Source organism: Chiloscyllium plagiosum, unplaced genomic scaffold (assembly GCF_037043375.1).
Source record: "Chiloscyllium plagiosum isolate Xiang-an unplaced genomic scaffold, Cpla_swu_hap1 HiC_scaffold_36, whole genome shotgun sequence".
In the NCBI taxonomy this organism is placed as follows: domain Eukaryota; kingdom Metazoa; phylum Chordata; class Chondrichthyes; order Orectolobiformes; family Hemiscylliidae; genus Chiloscyllium; species Chiloscyllium plagiosum.
Genome location: NW_028270174.1, coordinates 20,613,698 through 20,632,419, shown reverse-complemented (window position 1 = coordinate 20,632,419; position 18,722 = coordinate 20,613,698). Strand labels below are relative to the sequence as shown.

Sequence of the window (18,722 nt, the reverse complement as noted above, 5' to 3'; positions counted from 1 at the left end):
TCTAGACTTTGCTGGACTAACCTGGTAAACTAACCATCCTTCTCACTTTTGTCTGCTGTTTCAGCATTGTCCAGAGTTGATGAAGTTTGTGTTCATGATATCCATATCCCTTAGTGCTGCATCCCCAGTGTTACATTATGCGATAGGCTGTTAAAATGTTTGTGGATTAGTGGTGCTGGAAGAGCACAGCAGTTCAGGCAGCATCCAAGGAGCTTCGAAATCGACGTTTCAGGCAAAAGCCCTTCATCAGGAATAAAGCTTTATTCCTGATGAAGGGCTTTTGCCCGAAACGTCGATTTCGAAGCTCCTTGGATGCTGCCTGAACTGCTGTGCTCTTCCAGCACCACTGATCCAGAATCTGGTTTCCAGCATCTGCAGTCATTGTTTTAACCTCTGTTAAAATGTTTAACCAATGAGTTTCATAGGAATACAATTTTGCCAGAACATATCAATTATATTTTTCTTTAAATCAAAACATATATCCATTGTCAACAGTGATCCTGTTTGTCATGTTTTGCGCAAGGGTGCTGTGCAACTTGTGACTTTCCTTTTATCATTCAGACAAATTGGGGACAATCTAAATATCCCTAACGGTGTGAAAACCATCGAGGCAAATGGCAGGATGGTTATTCCAGGAGGAATTGATGCAAACACCTATCTACTGAAACCCTACATGAACACCACTAGTGTGGATGATTTCTTTCAAGGAACAAAGGCAGCCCTGGCAGGAGGAACCACAATGATAAGTAAGAAATGGACCTTTCCTCGCTTCACCCCACCCCCACAAGCTTCATAACCTCTGACCCTTATTGTCTACCCAGTGGAGCAGAAATTTGTTAATGCATGACGTTGAAATGAGAACTCAGTTGTTCAGTAAATTACTGGAGCATGCTAACATCATGCGACAGCTACATCAGTTTTGATGGAAAAGGTTCTTGCAGTAACATATGGTACATTGGCTGCTAAAACTAACAATTCCTTTTTATCAAGGTCATGAGAAAAAGGCATGGCACATTATGAACTGATGGCAAGGTAATTTTTTAATCTTTGGTTGGAGCGAGGATCCTTTATTCCAGTTGTGACATTTCTTGGTGTTAATTCTGAAAAACTCTCAGAATTGATTTTCTATACCATTGAAAACTAATGCACATCATTGGCTTGCTTTTCATTTATGTCTCATTCTGTCTCTACTTTCGCTCTTTGTGGTACATTTCCTCTATTTTATTCCTGTACTTTCACTTTATGGATTTTTCTTCAAACTTGAAATAATGATAAAAACACCTGATCAGAATTATTTAATTCTATATATTATGACACTAATATTCTTGATTGTTCCTTGTCAGAGCTGTCTTGGTTTTGTACTGTAAAACTGTGTCATGATGATGGATGGATTTCAGAATTCTATACCCTGAAGGCAGACCTGTCTATGGGGTCATTGCAAGGACACTGCACACATCAAAGCTTGAATTTTTCTAATATGATTTACACAGGGTGGCTACCTTCATTCCAGAAGCATGCTCCTTTGTGTTGCCAACTCCCTACCCACCTACCACTTTGTGAAAATTCTCACCAGAGGTTTAAACGGCCTATACTGTGTATCTCAATATATAGATTCTACTGCAAAGCAAATAATGGAATATGTTGTACTGTAAGTAGTATGTTAGCTCGCTGAGCTGGAAGGTTTGTTTTCAGATGTTTCGTCACCTTGATCAGGTAACATCATCAGTGAGAGTCTCTGGTGAAGCGCTGGTGGTATGTCACGCCTCTATTTATTTCTTGGTTTGTTCAGTTGGGTGATGTCATTTCCAGTTTTATTTTCAAGGGAAGGTAGATGGGATCTAAATCGATGTGTTTATTGATGGAGTTCTGGTTAGAATGCCATGCCTCTAAGAATTCTCGTGCGTGTCATTGTTTCGCCAACTGGTCACCAAAGGACATGACCCACTATCACTAGTTTCTATACATGCAGACAAAGAAGGACACCGCTTTGACTGGGACAGCACACACATCCTAGGACAGGCGAAACAAAGACACACACGAGAATTCTTAGAGGCATGGCATTCTAACCAGAACTCCATCAATAAACACATCTATTTAGATCTCATCTACCTTCCCTTGAAAAAAAGAACTGGAAATGACATCACCCACCTCAAGAAACCAAGACCTGTAAATAGAGAGGTGGGACCTACCACCAGCGCTTCACCAGACACTCTCACTGGTGATGTCACCTGGTCATGGTGATGAAACATCTGAAAATAAACCTTCCAGCTCAGCGAGCTAACTTACATACTTTACATGCTGAGCTACAATCTTCTCAAAAATTGCTATGTTGCACTATCTGCCATTTTGATTCTGAATGGAGTAGATGCCCATTTGCATCCAACATCCAGAGTTTATCCGCTGAACTTGTGGCACAAGCCAAAAAAAGTGCTCACCCACCCACACTACACCAAGTGCAACTAATCATAAACGAGCAACAAGATTCACAATGCAGTTTTATCTTTTTAATGTTGCCAGCTGTCTTAGTCATGTTTGCCTTTTTATATAATTTTATAATCAACTTGTTCAGAGACGTCATTACACACTTCTGGAGCAGATGGCATTTGAACGTAACCTTCCAGCATGGGGACATTACCACTGCACCACACGGCCTGCCTAGTACAGTGCCTGAATTGCAGGATTGTTCAGTGCAGGGTTGGGGGATGAGGGAGTTATGGGAAATGTCTGCTGCAGCGCTGTTGAAGAGCTATCCAGTTAGTCCCCCTCTCCTGTCATTTCTCCTTTGTTTTCTCTTTCATTTACTATTCAGAAAATAAAATGCCCATGTCCCTGTTACCCTTCTGCCTCCCAGTCTTTTCCCAGCTCCACGTCTCTCCTCAGTTCACTAAAATTAACCTTTCTCCAGTTGCGTATTTTTATTCTGTGTTACTTCTTGTCTTTCTCCATCACCACTCTAAACCTTCTGATACAATGAGCACTATTACCAAGATGCCCCCAAATTGTGATGCAGGAAACATTCAGCCTCCACAGGGCACAGTTTGAGAGGTCGGCCAAGATTAAGGTTCAATGACTCCGTCAACATGAACCTCAGGAAATTTGGGTTGTCCATAACAGATGGGGAAATAAATGCATAGGAATGAGCTACCTGGGAAACAATCTCAAGCAGTTGGTATGGTTTCCTTTGAACAACAAAGAATACAGAGAGCTAAAGACAAAAGGCAAGCTGGAAAACTGAGCTGTCTCCCACATTCTACCCCTTGTGATCTTGGAGATATCTAATACTCTACTGCCATTGTTTTAACACATAACATGTCCCACTCATCCGTCACTGCTTTGCTCACTGATCTACTTTGACTCCCAGTAAAGCAATTTTAAAATTATCATCCTTAGTTCAAATCCCTCCATGGCCTCACTCCCAATATATCCGTAATCTTTTCATTCCCACAAAGTATCTGTGCTTCTTTAATTCTGGTCTGTATCCACTCCTGAGTTTAGTCTCTCCAACTTTGCTGGCTGCACCTGCAGTTTCCAAGGTCCTAAACACTGGAATACCTTGCCTACACCTCTGTGCTCCTGTGTCATCTTTTAACACAAAATAGTATCAACTTATTTGATCAAATGTGGCTGTGTTTATTACTCTGTGTAGGTCCCTAGGACATTTTATTACATTTAAAGATGCTGAATCAATATGAGCTGTCATTATTATCACAATTACTAATATCAAAGAGCCATACAGCACGGAAGCAGACCCATTAGTCCAACTCATCCATGCCGAGCAAGTTTCCAAAAGCAAACTTGTCCCACTTGCCTACATTTGGCCCACATCCTTCCAAATCATTCCTATTTAAATACATGTCCAAATGTCTTTTAAGCGCTGCATCTACTACATCTTCTAGCAATTCATTCCACGTACGAACCACCGTCTGTATGAAAAAGCTGCCCCTAGTCCCTTTTAAATCTTTCTAACCTCTCACCTTAAAGTTATGACCCCTTGTTTTGAACTCACCCCACTCCGGGAAAAGACCTTTGCTATTCACCTTCTCTATGTCCCTCTCGATTTCATAAAGCTCTCTAACTAAAATATGGCAAACCATCATTTAAATATTGAAGCATTCTAGATTGTTCTGAAAGCCATTCTCAAATAGAAAGAAGGAAGTTAAAAATCACACAACACCAGGTTATAGTCCAACAGGTTTAATTGAAAGCACTAGTGCGTCCAATTAAACCTGTTGGACTATAACCTGGTGCTGTGTGATTTTTAACTTTGTACACCCCAGTCCAACACCGGCATCTCCAAATCAGAAATAAAGAACATACCATTTCCATTTTGACCTGTTTCCGTGCTGACTTGGGAACTGGCATTATATTTCGTATTGTCATATTTCCCATTTAATGAGCATATTGAATTTTTTTGGATACTTTCTGGTATCCCCAGAATGTAGCATCATAGAATCCCTACACTATGGAAACAGGCAATTTGGCCCAACAAGTCCTCACTGACCCTCTGAAGAGTAACCCATCCAAACCCATTCCCAATTACTCTACATTTACGCCTGACTAATGCACCTAACCTCCACGTTCCTGAACAGTACGGGGTAATTTCCTATTGTCAATCCACGCTAACCTGCACATCCCTGGGCACTATGGGACAATTTAGATCTTCAGAACTCAACTATTTCGCCTTCCACATTTCCTTGGATTTGATTTCAATTGTGAAAACATTCTGAAATAAGGCAACTTGCTCATATTTGTTTAAGTTATAGCAACATGTGTAACAAAGCATTGAAATTCCTGAGGTGTCAGCTGACATAGCAGCCACATCGAGTCCAAAGATGGATGTGTCCTGCTCTATGTTGAGTGGTACTGAAATCTTTTAGAATTTCTGTGTGACTGAGGTTGCTAATCTCTTGACTCACATCTAAATATTTTGTTTGTAGTTGATCATGTTGTGCCCGAGAAGAATGCCACTTTGCTGACTGCCTTTGAAAAGTGGCATGAGGCAGCTGACAACCGATCCTGCTGTGATTACTCCCTGCATGTGGACATTCCTCAGTGGAACGAAGGCATCAAAGAAGAGTTGGAAATCTTGGTACAAGAGAAAGGTCACTACGCTTCAGATAACATAACTGTCGAGGCATTGTTTAGTTTCAGGGGCTAGACTTTACTGAGGGACACGGTTCTCACCAGCCCACACTGTGAGAGCTGCCAGCCAATCTGGGAGACCCGCCTGAGTAGTCCCATTAGGGCAAGTAATGGACACTGCTGGGGATACAAGGGAATATCGGGAAAGAAGTTTCATGGGCACGGGACTAAGGTAACTTGGGGCTTTTTTGGACAAAGAGGTACTAGGGACTTGAGGAGTCTTAGAGGTCAGGTTTGTGTGTCAGTTGTCCTAGAACATTGACTTCACTTTAGCCCTTTAAGGAGGGCTGCCATCCACACCGAGACAGAAGGACCAAGGTACATTTTGGGGTTTTAAAGGAATCACGGAATATGGAGAGAAAGATGAAATAAGAAATTGAGATGGAGGATCAGCCATGATTGTATTGAATGGTAGAACAGACTCGAAGGGCTGAATGTCCTAGTCCCACTCCTAGTTTCTATGTTTACATGTGACTCCAAACCACAGCAGCATGGTGGATATTTAACTGCCCTCTGAAATGGCCTAGAGAGCCAATCAGTTCAAGGGCAGTATTAGATGGGCAACCTTATTGGCCTTCCCAGTGACATCCATATCCCATGCAAGAAAGAAAATACATTTTAAAGCAGGCCTGGTGTGAGGCTGGAAAATTTGTCACAAGTGAGCGTGACTGGCTGAGATGGACTTCAGGAGTGAGAGTCAATAACAGATGGAGACAGGCAGGGAGTGAGTGACAGGGTTTGCATAAAGCTCTTGGCTCAGGATTAAGTACTAGGAAAGGTTAATGTTGCAGGGCATTGTGCTGGCAGAGATCATATGGTTATGTTAATATTCGCTATCTATTCTTTTGTATGGTTTGCTGATTGGTGAGTACTAAACTCTCATAAAGCAGAAAAGAAGCTGATTGTTGTTCTGTAATGTCTGATTGGTTATTATTCACAGGATTTAAAAAAGAAATTGAACCTGTAAAAAAGAAAAGGTTTTTTTGTACTTTTCTACCATATTACAAATCCTGGCATTCAACGGGTAGTAGAAATTTAGAACTTTCCCTTCCAAAAGGCCACTGATGTTTGGACAATTGAAGCTTTCAGGACTAAATATGTAGATTTTTTTATTAGGTAAGAATATTGAGGAACATAAGGAAAAAATAGGAAAATAGGGTTGAAGTGTAGATCATTGTAAAGTCCACATCTTTTTATTTTACTCTATTTTTGAATATGGTCTGATTGGGAAAATGGACTGTATTCCAACAAAGGACTGAGGAAGGAATTGCTGTACTTTTAAAATGCAGATAATTAAAACTCATTGTCACACAGTTGCTTTGTAATCAGTCGGGGAAAGTGTAAAATCAACTGCAGAGCCCCAGTCCGTGTGTAAAAAGTGAGATTTGATGGGCAACAGATTACTGATTGCTTTGTGGAATTGTGACAAGTTGTGAATGGCAAAAGTCATCAGCCTGACGATAACTCTTTGATTGATTCTTGAAAGCTGAACAGCTTGTGGGTATAAATGATACAGTGAGAAGCCCTCGGACCTGGAGAAGGGAAAGTGGTGCTGATTTCTCTCCAGTGAAGTATCTTAAGCTAAATAAAGCCAGTTGTTTTCTCTCACCAGTTGCTGTGAGCTGTCGCTTTAAATAAATAAGTCATAGAGTTTACAATTTGTGAACTGGTTGCTCTGGGCCTCCTATGAGGCAGTGATGGAGCCCAAAGGAAAAGATCAGACAATTAAAGGAGTTGAGATAAGCCAAGCCAGGGAACTGTAGACCGGTGAGCCTGACCTCAGTGGTGGGCAAGTTGTTGGAGGGAATCCTGAGGGACAGGATGTACATGTATTTGGAAAGGCAAGGACTGATTAGGGATAGTCAACATGGCTTTGTGCATGGGAAATCATGTCTCACAAACTTGATTGAGTTTTTTGAAGAAGTAAAAAAGAAGATTGATGAGGGCAGAGCAGTAGATGTGATCTATATGGACTTCAATAAGGCGTTTGACAAGATTCCCCAAGGGAGACTGATTAGCAAGGTTAGATCTCATGGAATAAAGGGAGAACTAGCCATTTGGATACAGAACTGGTTCAAAGGTAGAACCCTTGGTAGAGGGTTGTTTTTCAGACTGGAGGCCTGTGACCAGTGGAGTGCCACAAGGATCGGTGCTGGGTCCTCTACTTTTTGTCATTTCCATAAATGATTTGGATGCGAGCATTAGAGGTACAGTTAGTAAGTTTGCAGATGACACCAAAATTGGAGGTGTAGTGGACAGCGAAGAAGTTTACCTCAGATTACAACAGGATCTGGACCAGATGGACCAGTGGGCTGAGAAGTGGCAGATGGAGTTTAATTCAGATAAATGTGAGATGCTGCATTTTGGGAAAACAAATCGTAGCAGGACTTATAACTTAATGGTAAGGTCCTAGGGAGTGTTGCTGAACAAAGAGACCTTGGAGTGCAGGTTCATAACTCCTTGAAAGTGGAGTCGCAGGTAGATAGGATAGTGAAGAAGGCATTTGGTATGCTTTCCTTTATTGGTCAGAGTATTGAGTACAGGAGTTGGGAGGTCATGTTGCGGCTGTACAGGACATTGGTTAGGCCACTGTTGGAATATTGCGTGCAATTCTGGTCTCCTTCCTATCGGAAAGATGTTGTGAAACTTGAAAGGGTTCAGAAAAGATTTACAAGGATGTTGCCAGGGTTGGAGGATTTGAGCTACAGGGAGAGGCTGAACAGGCTCGGGCTGTTTTCCCTGGAGCGTTGGAGGCTGAGGGGTGACCTTATAGAGGTTTACAAAATTATGAGGGGCATGGATAGGGTAAATAGACAAAGTCTTTTCCCTGGGGTGGGAGAGTCCAGAACTAGAGGGCATAGGTTTAGGGTGAGAGCGGAAAGATATAAAAGAGACCTAAGGGGCAACCTTTGCACACAGACGGTGGTGCGTGTATGGAATGAGCTGCCAGAGGATGTAGTGGAGGCTGGTACAATTGCAACATTTAAGAGGCATTCGGATGGGTATATGAATAGGAAGGATTTGGAGGGATGTGGGCTGGGTGCTGTCAGGTGGGGCTAGATTGGGTTGGGATATCTGGTCGGCGTGGATAGGTTGGACAGAAGGGTCTGTTTCCATGCTGTACATCTCTATGACTCTAAATGATAGGAACATCCCATCGAATCCTGAGGACTGCTGCCATTGAACTCCTTCCCCAGTCATTTGTCTGTCCCCCCCAACCCTTTTTTATTTGTCTGTGGGTGAACAGGGTTAGAGTTTTAAGAAGGAGGTTATATGTCTCATTGTTGTTTACTGTGGTTGGAATCTATTATTTGTAATAAATAGTTCTTGTTAAGTCAGAAATCTAGTCCACATTTTCTGTGAACCTGAATCCGTCTGACAAGTAAATTGGAGCTTTGTGCACTGTGCTAAATTTTTTTTAGCATTTCTAATGACTCTGGGAATATCAGTGCTTGATTTCCAGTTCACTGTGTGAGTGGGATGTAACAATCATCACAGTCTAATCCAATGGTGCACTTGGCTGAAGAGACTAAATGGTTCTGTTTCTAATTAAGTCTTCCCTTTGTCTTCATTTTAATATTGAATTGTGATGCCTTATCTTAATTGTCTTTTGCCAATCCCTCATTTTGCCCCCTCCTGTCTCCGATGATATCCTTGCCTTTCCTGCCTCCTTTAAATTCGGTTTCCATTAAAAAAACCATCTTTGCACAGAGGCACCTTTTGGTGTCACATGGTGCTCTGACACGATACGATATCTCGAGACAATATTGCATTTGTTTCTCCAGTGAGTTAGAAATGGGGGCGAGAAACGCTTGTTAAAGCATCAAAACCTATAAATAAATGAAAATAAAAATCAAAGCAGCTATTACATTATTAGACCCAGTAGTATTTATCAGAGAGAACACTGCTGATTGGTGAACACCAATTCTTCACACCCGTCTCGTCACTGTTGCATTGTGCTGAGATAATTTGGAAAGGCCAACTAAACTAAAATTAAAGTTAATTTTCTTACACAAATCTAGCATGCCCTCTTATTTATAACTCAGTTAATAACTGCCTCCTTTAGCTTAAAAAAATCTTTATATATAACCTGGGAGAGGAACTTTTTTGTGGGATCCTCAGAGCCTTAAGGTGAAGGTGCCTTCCCACCAAGGTTTTAACCTTCTGAAAGAAAATGTCCTCTCAACAGCTCATCCGCTGTTGTGCAGTGAAAGTCTCTCTGGCTCCACTGGTGAGGCTAGGCAGGTGAGAAGAGCTTCGGCCCCACCTGGGAAGCTGTACTCTCCATCCCCATGCTGCCAGAAAACCATGTCCAGCCAACTGGCATATTTTCCTGGACCTAAACATAACCCTCTGACATTTGCCTTATGTGACCACTTAAAACAGAAATTACTGGAGAAATTTAGCCAGGAGAATGCTCTGAAGATAGGTCATTGGACCTGAAAATGGTAACTCTGCTTTCATTCTGTTGCTGCTGCCAGACCTGTTGAGTTTCTCCAGCAATTTCTGTTTTTATCTCAGACTTCTAACATTTGCAATTCTTTGTTTTAATTTGAAGCTGTTATATTGATCAGTGCTTATATTCTCTGGAAAAGTAGCTGGCATGGTGCTGGCAACACAAATTGTGTGTCCATTGTCTCTATACTCACCCTCATCAGAGCCTAAAAATCCAGCACCCTGCTATCTGCCAAGCTTCACAGATCTGATTCAGGTCAGGCACATTAAGGTATCTAGTAGCTCATCAGGCTCTTCTGTTGTCCTAGAATATGGTGTGAAAAGGTTATGTAAGTTCTCACTTTCGATCATTATCTAATCACCAATGAGAACGTGCATTGGTGTGAGCATAGCTGTGGGAAGGATTGACTTCCATTGCAACACATTTAGCATCAAAGCAATCCACATAAGGCGTATTACCTTGTGGAGACTGGTCAAGTTGATACACTTTCAGGACTATAGGGGAGAAAGAGGAGGAAATCCAAGAAGGGCAAGGTTTTTTTTTTGGAATTGCTTCATGTGGTTAAATTAAGATTACACAACAAATCTTCCAAATTTATTCTTCCGTGTCCATATTTCCCACTGAGGAATCTATATTGAAAATTCGGCCTCAGAACTTTCCACAAATTTGTGGATGAGCTCAACTCTGCCCATAATTGTTGATATGTGCTCTCAGCAGCCAAAACACGATGTGGAACCTCAAAGCCAGACATTTATCTCTGAAATCTATTTATTGTAACGTATCATAGTTTGACTTCCTATATTTTACAATGTAAATGTCACAGATATGAACTAAATTCATGTTTTAATAGTTGGTGGATGTACTCTGGATCTAAATATAATCTCCTTTTCTGAAAACAGATATTAATTCTTTTCAAGTCTACATGGCATATAAAGACATGTTCCAGATGACAGACAGTGAGGTAAAGTAGAAGATGTTTTTCTTTATATTAGGGTGTAGTTAACCCAGGATCTCTCAATGAGATTTTATTGATATTTCATTAGGACTTGGAGAGAAATGGGCAGTTAGAAGACATCATATCAGGGTAACCACTATAACAAGAGAATCCAACCTGAGTTTGCGATGGGACTGTGGCTTAAATTTTCATAGAATGCTGTGTTTTATTTTCTGAGGATTGAGTTTGAAGACGGCTCAGATTGGTGTGCAGAAAGAGGTGTATGGGATAGATTTACTAATAATTCTGTATTTTGCAAAAGTAAAGTTTTATTTCATGCTGCACGTTTAAAATTCCCATGCATATCTTAGAATTGACCAGAAAGATAAATACAATCATCCGTGCTATCCATCCAACCCTTTAAGTTTCTGATTTAACTCTTGGTTAATCAGCTACATTTTGCAGTTGCTTTCCCTCCTTTAGGATGAAAGAAGGCTAGGGATATCGTCGCTATGTCAATAGCTTTATCACTGTGATACCGCTATAGTTGCAACACTTGGATAAATTTATATCCTTTTTGTATTTACAGCTTTATGAAGCCTTTACTTTTTTAAAGGATCTTGGTGCTGTAATATTACTCCATGCAGAAAATGGTGACTTGATTGCAGAGGTAAGTGGCTATTTTTGAATTAAATTGCTTATGATTACACCATGCCCACTCAGCTTAGTTCCTGAACAGTGCTGTGGGACAGACAGATAACCTCCACATTCATCATCGGTTCATGCATCCATTATCAATAATTTACCTGAAATATAACATTGGTGGGCTCCCCAGCTCCTGTTTTATGTGTGGTTGCACTTCCTGTCAGTAGCCATGCTATGATTGGGTGTCCCTGACTCAGACACCTGGGAGCCCCTGGTACTGGGAGATACCAACCTTGTTCTACATCCCTGTGTTGTAAAAGGTTTTAATATCCACAAGTATAGAAGAACCTCTTGACCATAATCACCTCCATAATCTTCTCATGTCTAGTTACTGAATCCCTAATGTCCGAACCAGAAGACACAGCTTAAAAATATGGGGTAGACCATTTAGGACAGAGATGAGGAGAAACTTCTTCACACAGAGAGTGGTGGCTGTGTGGAATGCTCTGCCCCAGAGGGCAGTGGAGGCCCAGTCTCTGGATTCATTTAAGAAAGAGTTGAATAGAGCTCTCAAGGATAGTGGAATCAAGTGTTATGGGGATAAGGCAGGAACAGGATACTGATTAAGGATGATCAGCCATGATCATATTGAATGGTGGTGCAGGCTCGAAGGGCAGAATGGCCTACTCCTGCACCTATTGTCTATTGTCATTACAGGGGGTCCCTGAATTAGATTAGATTAGATTAGATTACAGTGTGGAAACAGGCCCTTCAGCCCAACAAGTCCACACCGACCCGCCGAAGCGAAACCCACCCATACCCCTACATTTACCCCTTACCTAGCACTACGGGCAATTTAGTGTGGCCAATTCACCTGACCCTGCACATCTTTGTGATGTGGGAGGAAACCGGAGTACCCGGAGGAAACCCACGCAGACACGGGGAGAACGTGCAAACTCCACACAGTCAGTCGCCTGAGGCGGGAATTGAACCCGGGTCTCTGGCGCTGTGAGGCAGCAGTGCTAACCACTGTGCCACCGTGCCGCCCACAAATGTACGGGAATGGGTGGGTTACGCTTCGGCGGGTCGGTGTGGACTTGTTGGGCCGAAGGGCCTGTTTCCACACTGTAAGTAATCTAATCTAATCTAAGGACTGTGGGAGGAAACCGGAGCACCCGGAGGAAACCCACGCAGACACGGGGAGAATGTGCAAACTCCACACAGTCAGTCGCCTGAGGCGGGAATTGAACCCGGGTCTCCGGCGCTGTGAGGCAGCAGTGCTAACCACTGTGCCACCGTGCCGAATTATGAATTTCCAACTTACAACCACAATCTTACACAGGAGAATAATTTTAAAGATCTGACAAATGAACATTCCCTCTATTTACAAATGGTTCCTTGCATTGTATTCTGACTTGAGTACAAATCGACTTGTGAACGGACTCCAGAATGAAACATATTTGCAACCTGGGGACTGCCTGTGTCATGGTAGAGACCAGCATTTTTTGAAGACGAGCTGCACTGTTACAATCAAAATGTTTTTCTATACAAAAATCAAAGAACATGAACAGTAGCAATGGCATCCTATCTTAAACAGTCTTGTGTTGCCTTAAAGATATTTAATGTGTAGTTAATAGAGATACTTATACTTTAAAGTCCCTTCTTAACTCAAATCTCCTTCCACACCCATTTGGCCTATACCTGAAGAAACTTCAGGCACTTATCACAAATGGGGGAGTTAATAAATTGGTCTTAGTGTTGATACACAGAATTACTTAAGGATCGAGATTTCTTGAGTCGTCTATTTATTTCAGTTGATGTTTCTCTTCAAAATCTTGTCCTCTGTCCTACAATTGCGAACTCCACATTGAACACAGATGTAGGTAGCATCATAAGTGTGGCCATATGGATCGGAATTCTCCTGTTTCTAATGTTCATTAAGTCAGGATTTTTGCCAGTAGGGACTCTCTCTCTTCTCAAGTTGACTATCCCAGAAGTTGAAGTTATAGTTAATAGAATTAATTCAAGGGTTTTAAACCCATTTAGTCAAGACAAAACTTTGCTTTGATTTCTGCTGCAAGAGATGTGCCTCACCATCAGCTTGCTCTAAGCTGCTAGAAAGGGATCTCCCTTGTAGTAGACATCTTTACCTTAAATCTTTTTTATCATTTAGCTCCCAGGCTGCTTAGTTACTTGATCCGTTCCTGGGAATAAGTTGATTTTTGGCAAGAATTCCTCCTTCAGAGAAAACTGGTTCTTAAAAAGTAGACTTTATTCAAAACAGTGGCAATGAAATTTCTCTGGGGAAGAACACAGTATTATTCTTGCTGTTAGCCACACTGAAGGAAAACACTTAGGCAAATAACAAATCATTAATTGACAATAATGGGGAGTAAGAACAGAAATAAAAAGTTTATATTTGAAATATGGCATATAATGAGTCAGAATTAGTCAAAGAGAAACTATTGCCAAATATACTTAATTTAGATAATGTATTATTTGATGTACAAATATTAATCTCCCTTTATGAACCCTGTAAGAAGCATTGTGCTTCCCTTTTTTAGTCTTAATGGGAGAGACTAGAATTGATGGTATGATTACAGTGACAAGATTGTGGTGCTGGAAAAGCACAAGGAGTCTGGCAGCATCCGAGGAGCAAGAGAATCGACGTTTCAGGCAAAAGCCCTTCATCAGGAAACTCCTGCTTCCCGGTTGCTGCCTGACGTGCTGTACTTTTCCAGCATCACACTCTCGACTCTGATCTCCAGCATCTGCAGACTTCACTTTCTCCTAATTGATTACAGTGTGACCAAAGCAAATGACCCAGTTTGACTTAATATGTAAAATAGCTTAGAAACAGAAAGTACTGGAAAAGCACTGCACATGAAATCCCTACAGAGCGAGAGCAGACCATTCAGCCCATCAAGTCCACAGCAACCCTTTGAAGAGTATCCCTCCCAACCCCAACCCCCTATTCCTGTATTTCACACAGTTGATCTACCTAACTTACCCATTCCTGGGCATTGTGGGCAATTTCCCATGGTCAGTCCACCTAACCTGCACATCTTTGGACTGTGGGAGGAAACCAGAGTACCTGGAGGAAACCCACACAGACACTGAGAGAATGTGCAAACTCCACACAGATGATTGCCTGAGGCTGGAATTGAACCCAGATCCCTGGTGCTGTGAGGCAAAAGTGCTAATCACTGAGCCCATTAAGCTGCATAGAAAGTGAAGTATAGAAATGCTGATGAAAAGAAACAAGTCAGAGGAGAGTGACTGCTTGAGAAAAGGATGCTGCTTCCTTAGAGAGTGGGCCCTGGTCAAGGTAATACCATGAAAAATATTCCAGAGAACTACTGTCCCCAGTCTTCTGTTTAATTCAGTATAAGGATGCAATACCTGAATGTATTGAGTTTGTTTGCAGAGTATGAGGCCCTGTGTATGAACAAATGTAGTTTCTAGCAAGTATTAAATGAGTTACATTTTGACCTGACTAATAATCATGCATGCGTTATTAGTGTAGCTTTGAAAAATGTTGGCAATTTAATTATAAGATGATATGTATTGTGCACTGCACAATTCCAAATTACAGATGCATTTCACTGAAAAGTATGTCAACTGTTTGACATGGAAAACCAATGTATTCTTGGTACAAGCTGAGTATATGCTGGGATAGGTTAGCAGGGAATACAGCAGTCAATTGTGTCTCCTCTAGCCCATAAGCCTCTGTCCAAAATGGTTAGATTGTACATAATTAATGTACCCTTTGTACTTAGCTTCTGTAGCATTCAACAATCGCATTGTAATCAAGAACATTCAATTACCCACCACAGTGGCAGTTCAGAATGGTTACACCTTGTGTAAGTATAGAACATGTTTAAATGTTTCAAGAGTGGTAGTTTTTGTCCCCATTTGGAAGTCTTGGGAAGATGCTGTTGTACTGTTAACATCAGTGGACTAATAACCGAGAGTCCAGACTGATGTTCTGGAAACATGTATTTGAATCTTGTCATGGTGAAGTTTGAATTCAGTAACAAAAAAATTTGTCTAATTGGTAATTTAAAAGCTGGTCTCATTGGTGACCATGTAGCCATTATCAGAAAGCCCAGCTGGTTCATGAATATCCTTTATGGAAGGAAACCGGCCATTCTCACCTGGTCTGACCAACATGTGATTCCAGACCACAGCAATGTGATTGATTCTAAACCAAAATGGTTAAGAGATCCAGTCAATTCAGGTCAACAAGAGATGAACAACAAATATCAGCCTTGCCAGTGAAACCCAGGTCCCATGCAAGAATAAAGAAACTGTAAAGGTAACAGATTTCTTAAGATTATTTTATGTGTATTATGTTAGCTGAAAAATGTGTTGCTGGAAAAACGCAGCAGGTCTGGCCTGCTGCGCTTTTCCAGCAACACATTTTTCAGCTCTGATCTCCAGCATCTGCAGTCCTCACTTTCCCCCTGTGTATTATGTTACACAGTGATCCAAATCTGAAGGTGAGAAGATGCAACTAATTGCACACTTGGAGCTGTATTTTAATTAGCAAGAATACATTTCAATTTCAGCAGAATCTCTCTTTGATAAACCAAATTAATGTCATTCCTTTCAGGAACAAAAGCGAATCTTGAACATGGGAATTACAGGACCTGAAGGTCATGCATTGAGTAGACCTGAAGAGGTAAACTTTTCATTTTGTCCGTTTCTTATGTGTAAATGGGTAAGATCAAGGATAGTTAATCGCTATGCAGTAACAGGCTGATGCCATCTCAGAGTGCTCCAGGAGTTGACTGCACTCCATTGCACTCTCCTCTCTTACAGCTACCAGTCATTATTAACCAGGAGGCTTTAAGTGAGGCAAATGCCAACACAATGAGGTGCTAATGGTGCCACTTTAACATCTTGAAAATAAGGCCAGCTAGTTTTTAGATCAATTATGAATTAGAAATCTGAGATTGTAAATGAAGGAATTAAGTGCTAGCGGGTAGAGATGGAGCTCAGTCACAGATTAACCACAATCTCACTGAATGGCCAAACACACTGGTGAGGCTAAAAGGTCGCTGCCTGTTCCTAAGAGAGTTTTGAAAAATTACTTGAAATGAGCTCCATTTGTTTTGCTTTTCTTTTGCCTCTGCCAGTATCAGTGACATATTTGAGGCTAACATTCTAAGGGCATGAGTGGATCCCTGGCACATGTTATTCGTTGATTATGTGTGATCCTGGAAAGTGGGTACAGAAGACTATTCAATCAAAGCAGGCATCACACCACAGCAGAGCTTGATTCCCATATTTGCACACTGCAGGGGTTCTTGTGACACAGTGGTAGTGTCCCTACTTTGAGCCAGGACGTCCAAGTACAGCAGAGGTGTGTCATAGCATGTCTATACATGTTGATTTTTAAGAAAAGGTTTTTACTAACAGTTCTCAGCTGGAATCACTGTTGTAATCAAAAATGGAAATTCCAGCTCATTTCCTTTTACCTCCTTCTTAGCCTTAAAATCAACTTATGTAAACTTGCTATGGCCTTATTTGTCATTTGGTCCAAAGCTAGACACTGAATCTGAAACAATCTTGAGTTGTGAAGGTCAACACTGCAGAAGGAAGTTTCGAGCAAATAATTGAGTTCCCCCATTTTAATTGACAGTAATAATTCAGGCTGTGATAGAACTAGAGCAAATAGACTGCAACATATCAATAAATACTAGGTACTTTATATACAGACACAAGAAAATAATTACTGTTATGAAAGAAACTTGCCATCAGGCTGCTTTGTGGAAGTTATTTCTGTACCTTACGCAGGAATGTCTCAGGGGCCTGCACTTTAATTGGACCTTTGTCTATTTGGTCACATTGAGAGTGTCTAATCTACCTTTTAGGAAAACAGTGTTGCCTGAGCAACCATATTTACATTTTGGCTTCATGAACTGACATGGATTTCACATTACTGAGATGCTTCTGATTCTCTGTGTTCTGATGTAGGATATATACACTAATGGTGAAAGAGCGCTTAAGGAAAATCCTATCCTAAACTACCAGATAACAAAAAGGACAGATCAGAAAATCTAGGCACAAAAGTGAAAACAGAAAATGCTGGAGAAACATTTGAATCTTCAATGACTCTTCACATTGGAACAGTTATGTTGAACTTGACACATTAACTCTAAAGCACTTTCTGTTTTCATTTCACATCTCCATCATCTGTAAAAGCTTTTCTTATTTATGAGTGGCCTAAGGACATGGGGATAATTGGTTGGACTCTATCTGACGTGTTTGAACTCAGAATTTGTGACACATTGTACAATGTTGATGAATCTACTAATAGATAATCATCCGAAACGTCTTACCTTTGAATTGTCAAAGACTGGATGTAAGACAATGGACTAGTGTCTGACCCTGTTGAAGCTTGGATGTTTGTAGGAATTGCCTGGGAAGTTTCAACTTCTGAGAGATAATTCCCCTGCTCCCTGACTCTCTGTGAAGGTTTCCAACACTGAAATGAAGTCAGAAGTTTTGGACAGTTCCCTGGGACTCACCTGGGTAGTTATCCAGGAATGTTAGACAGATTAACACCTCGTCTAACTCCTGGGTAACTCCACAGTTGACCCCCCCAACCCCTAACTATTGCCTGATCAGTCGTGACTATCCTCCCAACCCGATGTGACTGCCATCTCACCAATTTACCCACCTCACCATCAAACAACGCAACCACACACAAAACCCCTACCCACTCAACCATCTCACACATTCCCATGTACTCAACTCACCCACCTACCTGTCTACCTAATTACTCACCTCATTTACCCAACTACCCTCCCCTCAGGGTATCCCCAGCCTATTTCGTCTGCCCACACACGCAGCCACCTCAGCTATGTAGTAATTCATTCATGCTGCTGTGCGCTGACATTCACCCTGTGCCTGTCCTGTGATCTCTGTCTTCATCTGACTCTACTCTTCTCCAGAATTCCCTAAGGGACACGAGGCTCTGGATATCTGGGTTTGGAAAGCCCTGTTAGAAATACATAAACAGCATTGAGTCAAGAGAGTTTTCAATTGCACTGACAAACTGATATTATTTGACACCGCTGGGAAGATTCAGTCCAATATGTACATATTATGCCAGTGCACAGTACTGGCTCATTTTGCCTGCCATCCTGAGATGTGTTTGTTGAAATATTTGATGTTTTTGACTTTGCTTAATGCCAAAATACTACTGATACTTTGTAATAATGCAACGTCTGAATGCTTTGCACCAGTGAATGTAACTTAGCTGAGAATATGGGGCTGCTGATATGAATTAATGCTTGTAATAATTAAAATATTTAACTTTTAAAGTGACTAAGTAATATTTATGCTGCCTATTTGCTTCATAATTCCCGGTACTTGTGTTTTTTCTCAAGCTGGAGGCTGAGGCAGTATACCGAGCGATCATGATTGCCAATCGGATCAATTGTCCCCTGTATATCACCAAGGTGATGAGTAAAAGTGCAGCGGATGTCATTGCTCAAGCCAGGAGAAAAGGTAAAAGATGGACGTCGTCCAAAT

At 41.3% G+C, this 18,722-nt stretch overlaps 1 protein-coding gene across 2 annotated transcripts in view; it reads left to right on the top strand.

Moving 5' to 3' along the window:
- LOC122539416 (dihydropyrimidinase-related protein 1-like) overlaps positions 1-18,722 on the top strand; it is a 59,577-nt gene that overhangs the window by 28,328 nt on the left and 12,527 nt on the right. For both annotated transcript variants that reach the window (XM_043674232.2, XM_043674233.2), the window contains exons 3-8: positions 562-746; positions 4,938-5,102; positions 10,498-10,559; positions 11,122-11,202; positions 15,793-15,861; positions 18,578-18,698. In XM_043674232.2, the coding sequence (XP_043530167.2) occupies positions 562-746; positions 4,938-5,102; positions 10,498-10,559; positions 11,122-11,202; positions 15,793-15,861; positions 18,578-18,698 (683 nt within the window). The remainder of the gene's footprint in view (positions 1-561; positions 747-4,937; positions 5,103-10,497; positions 10,560-11,121; positions 11,203-15,792; positions 15,862-18,577; positions 18,699-18,722) is intronic.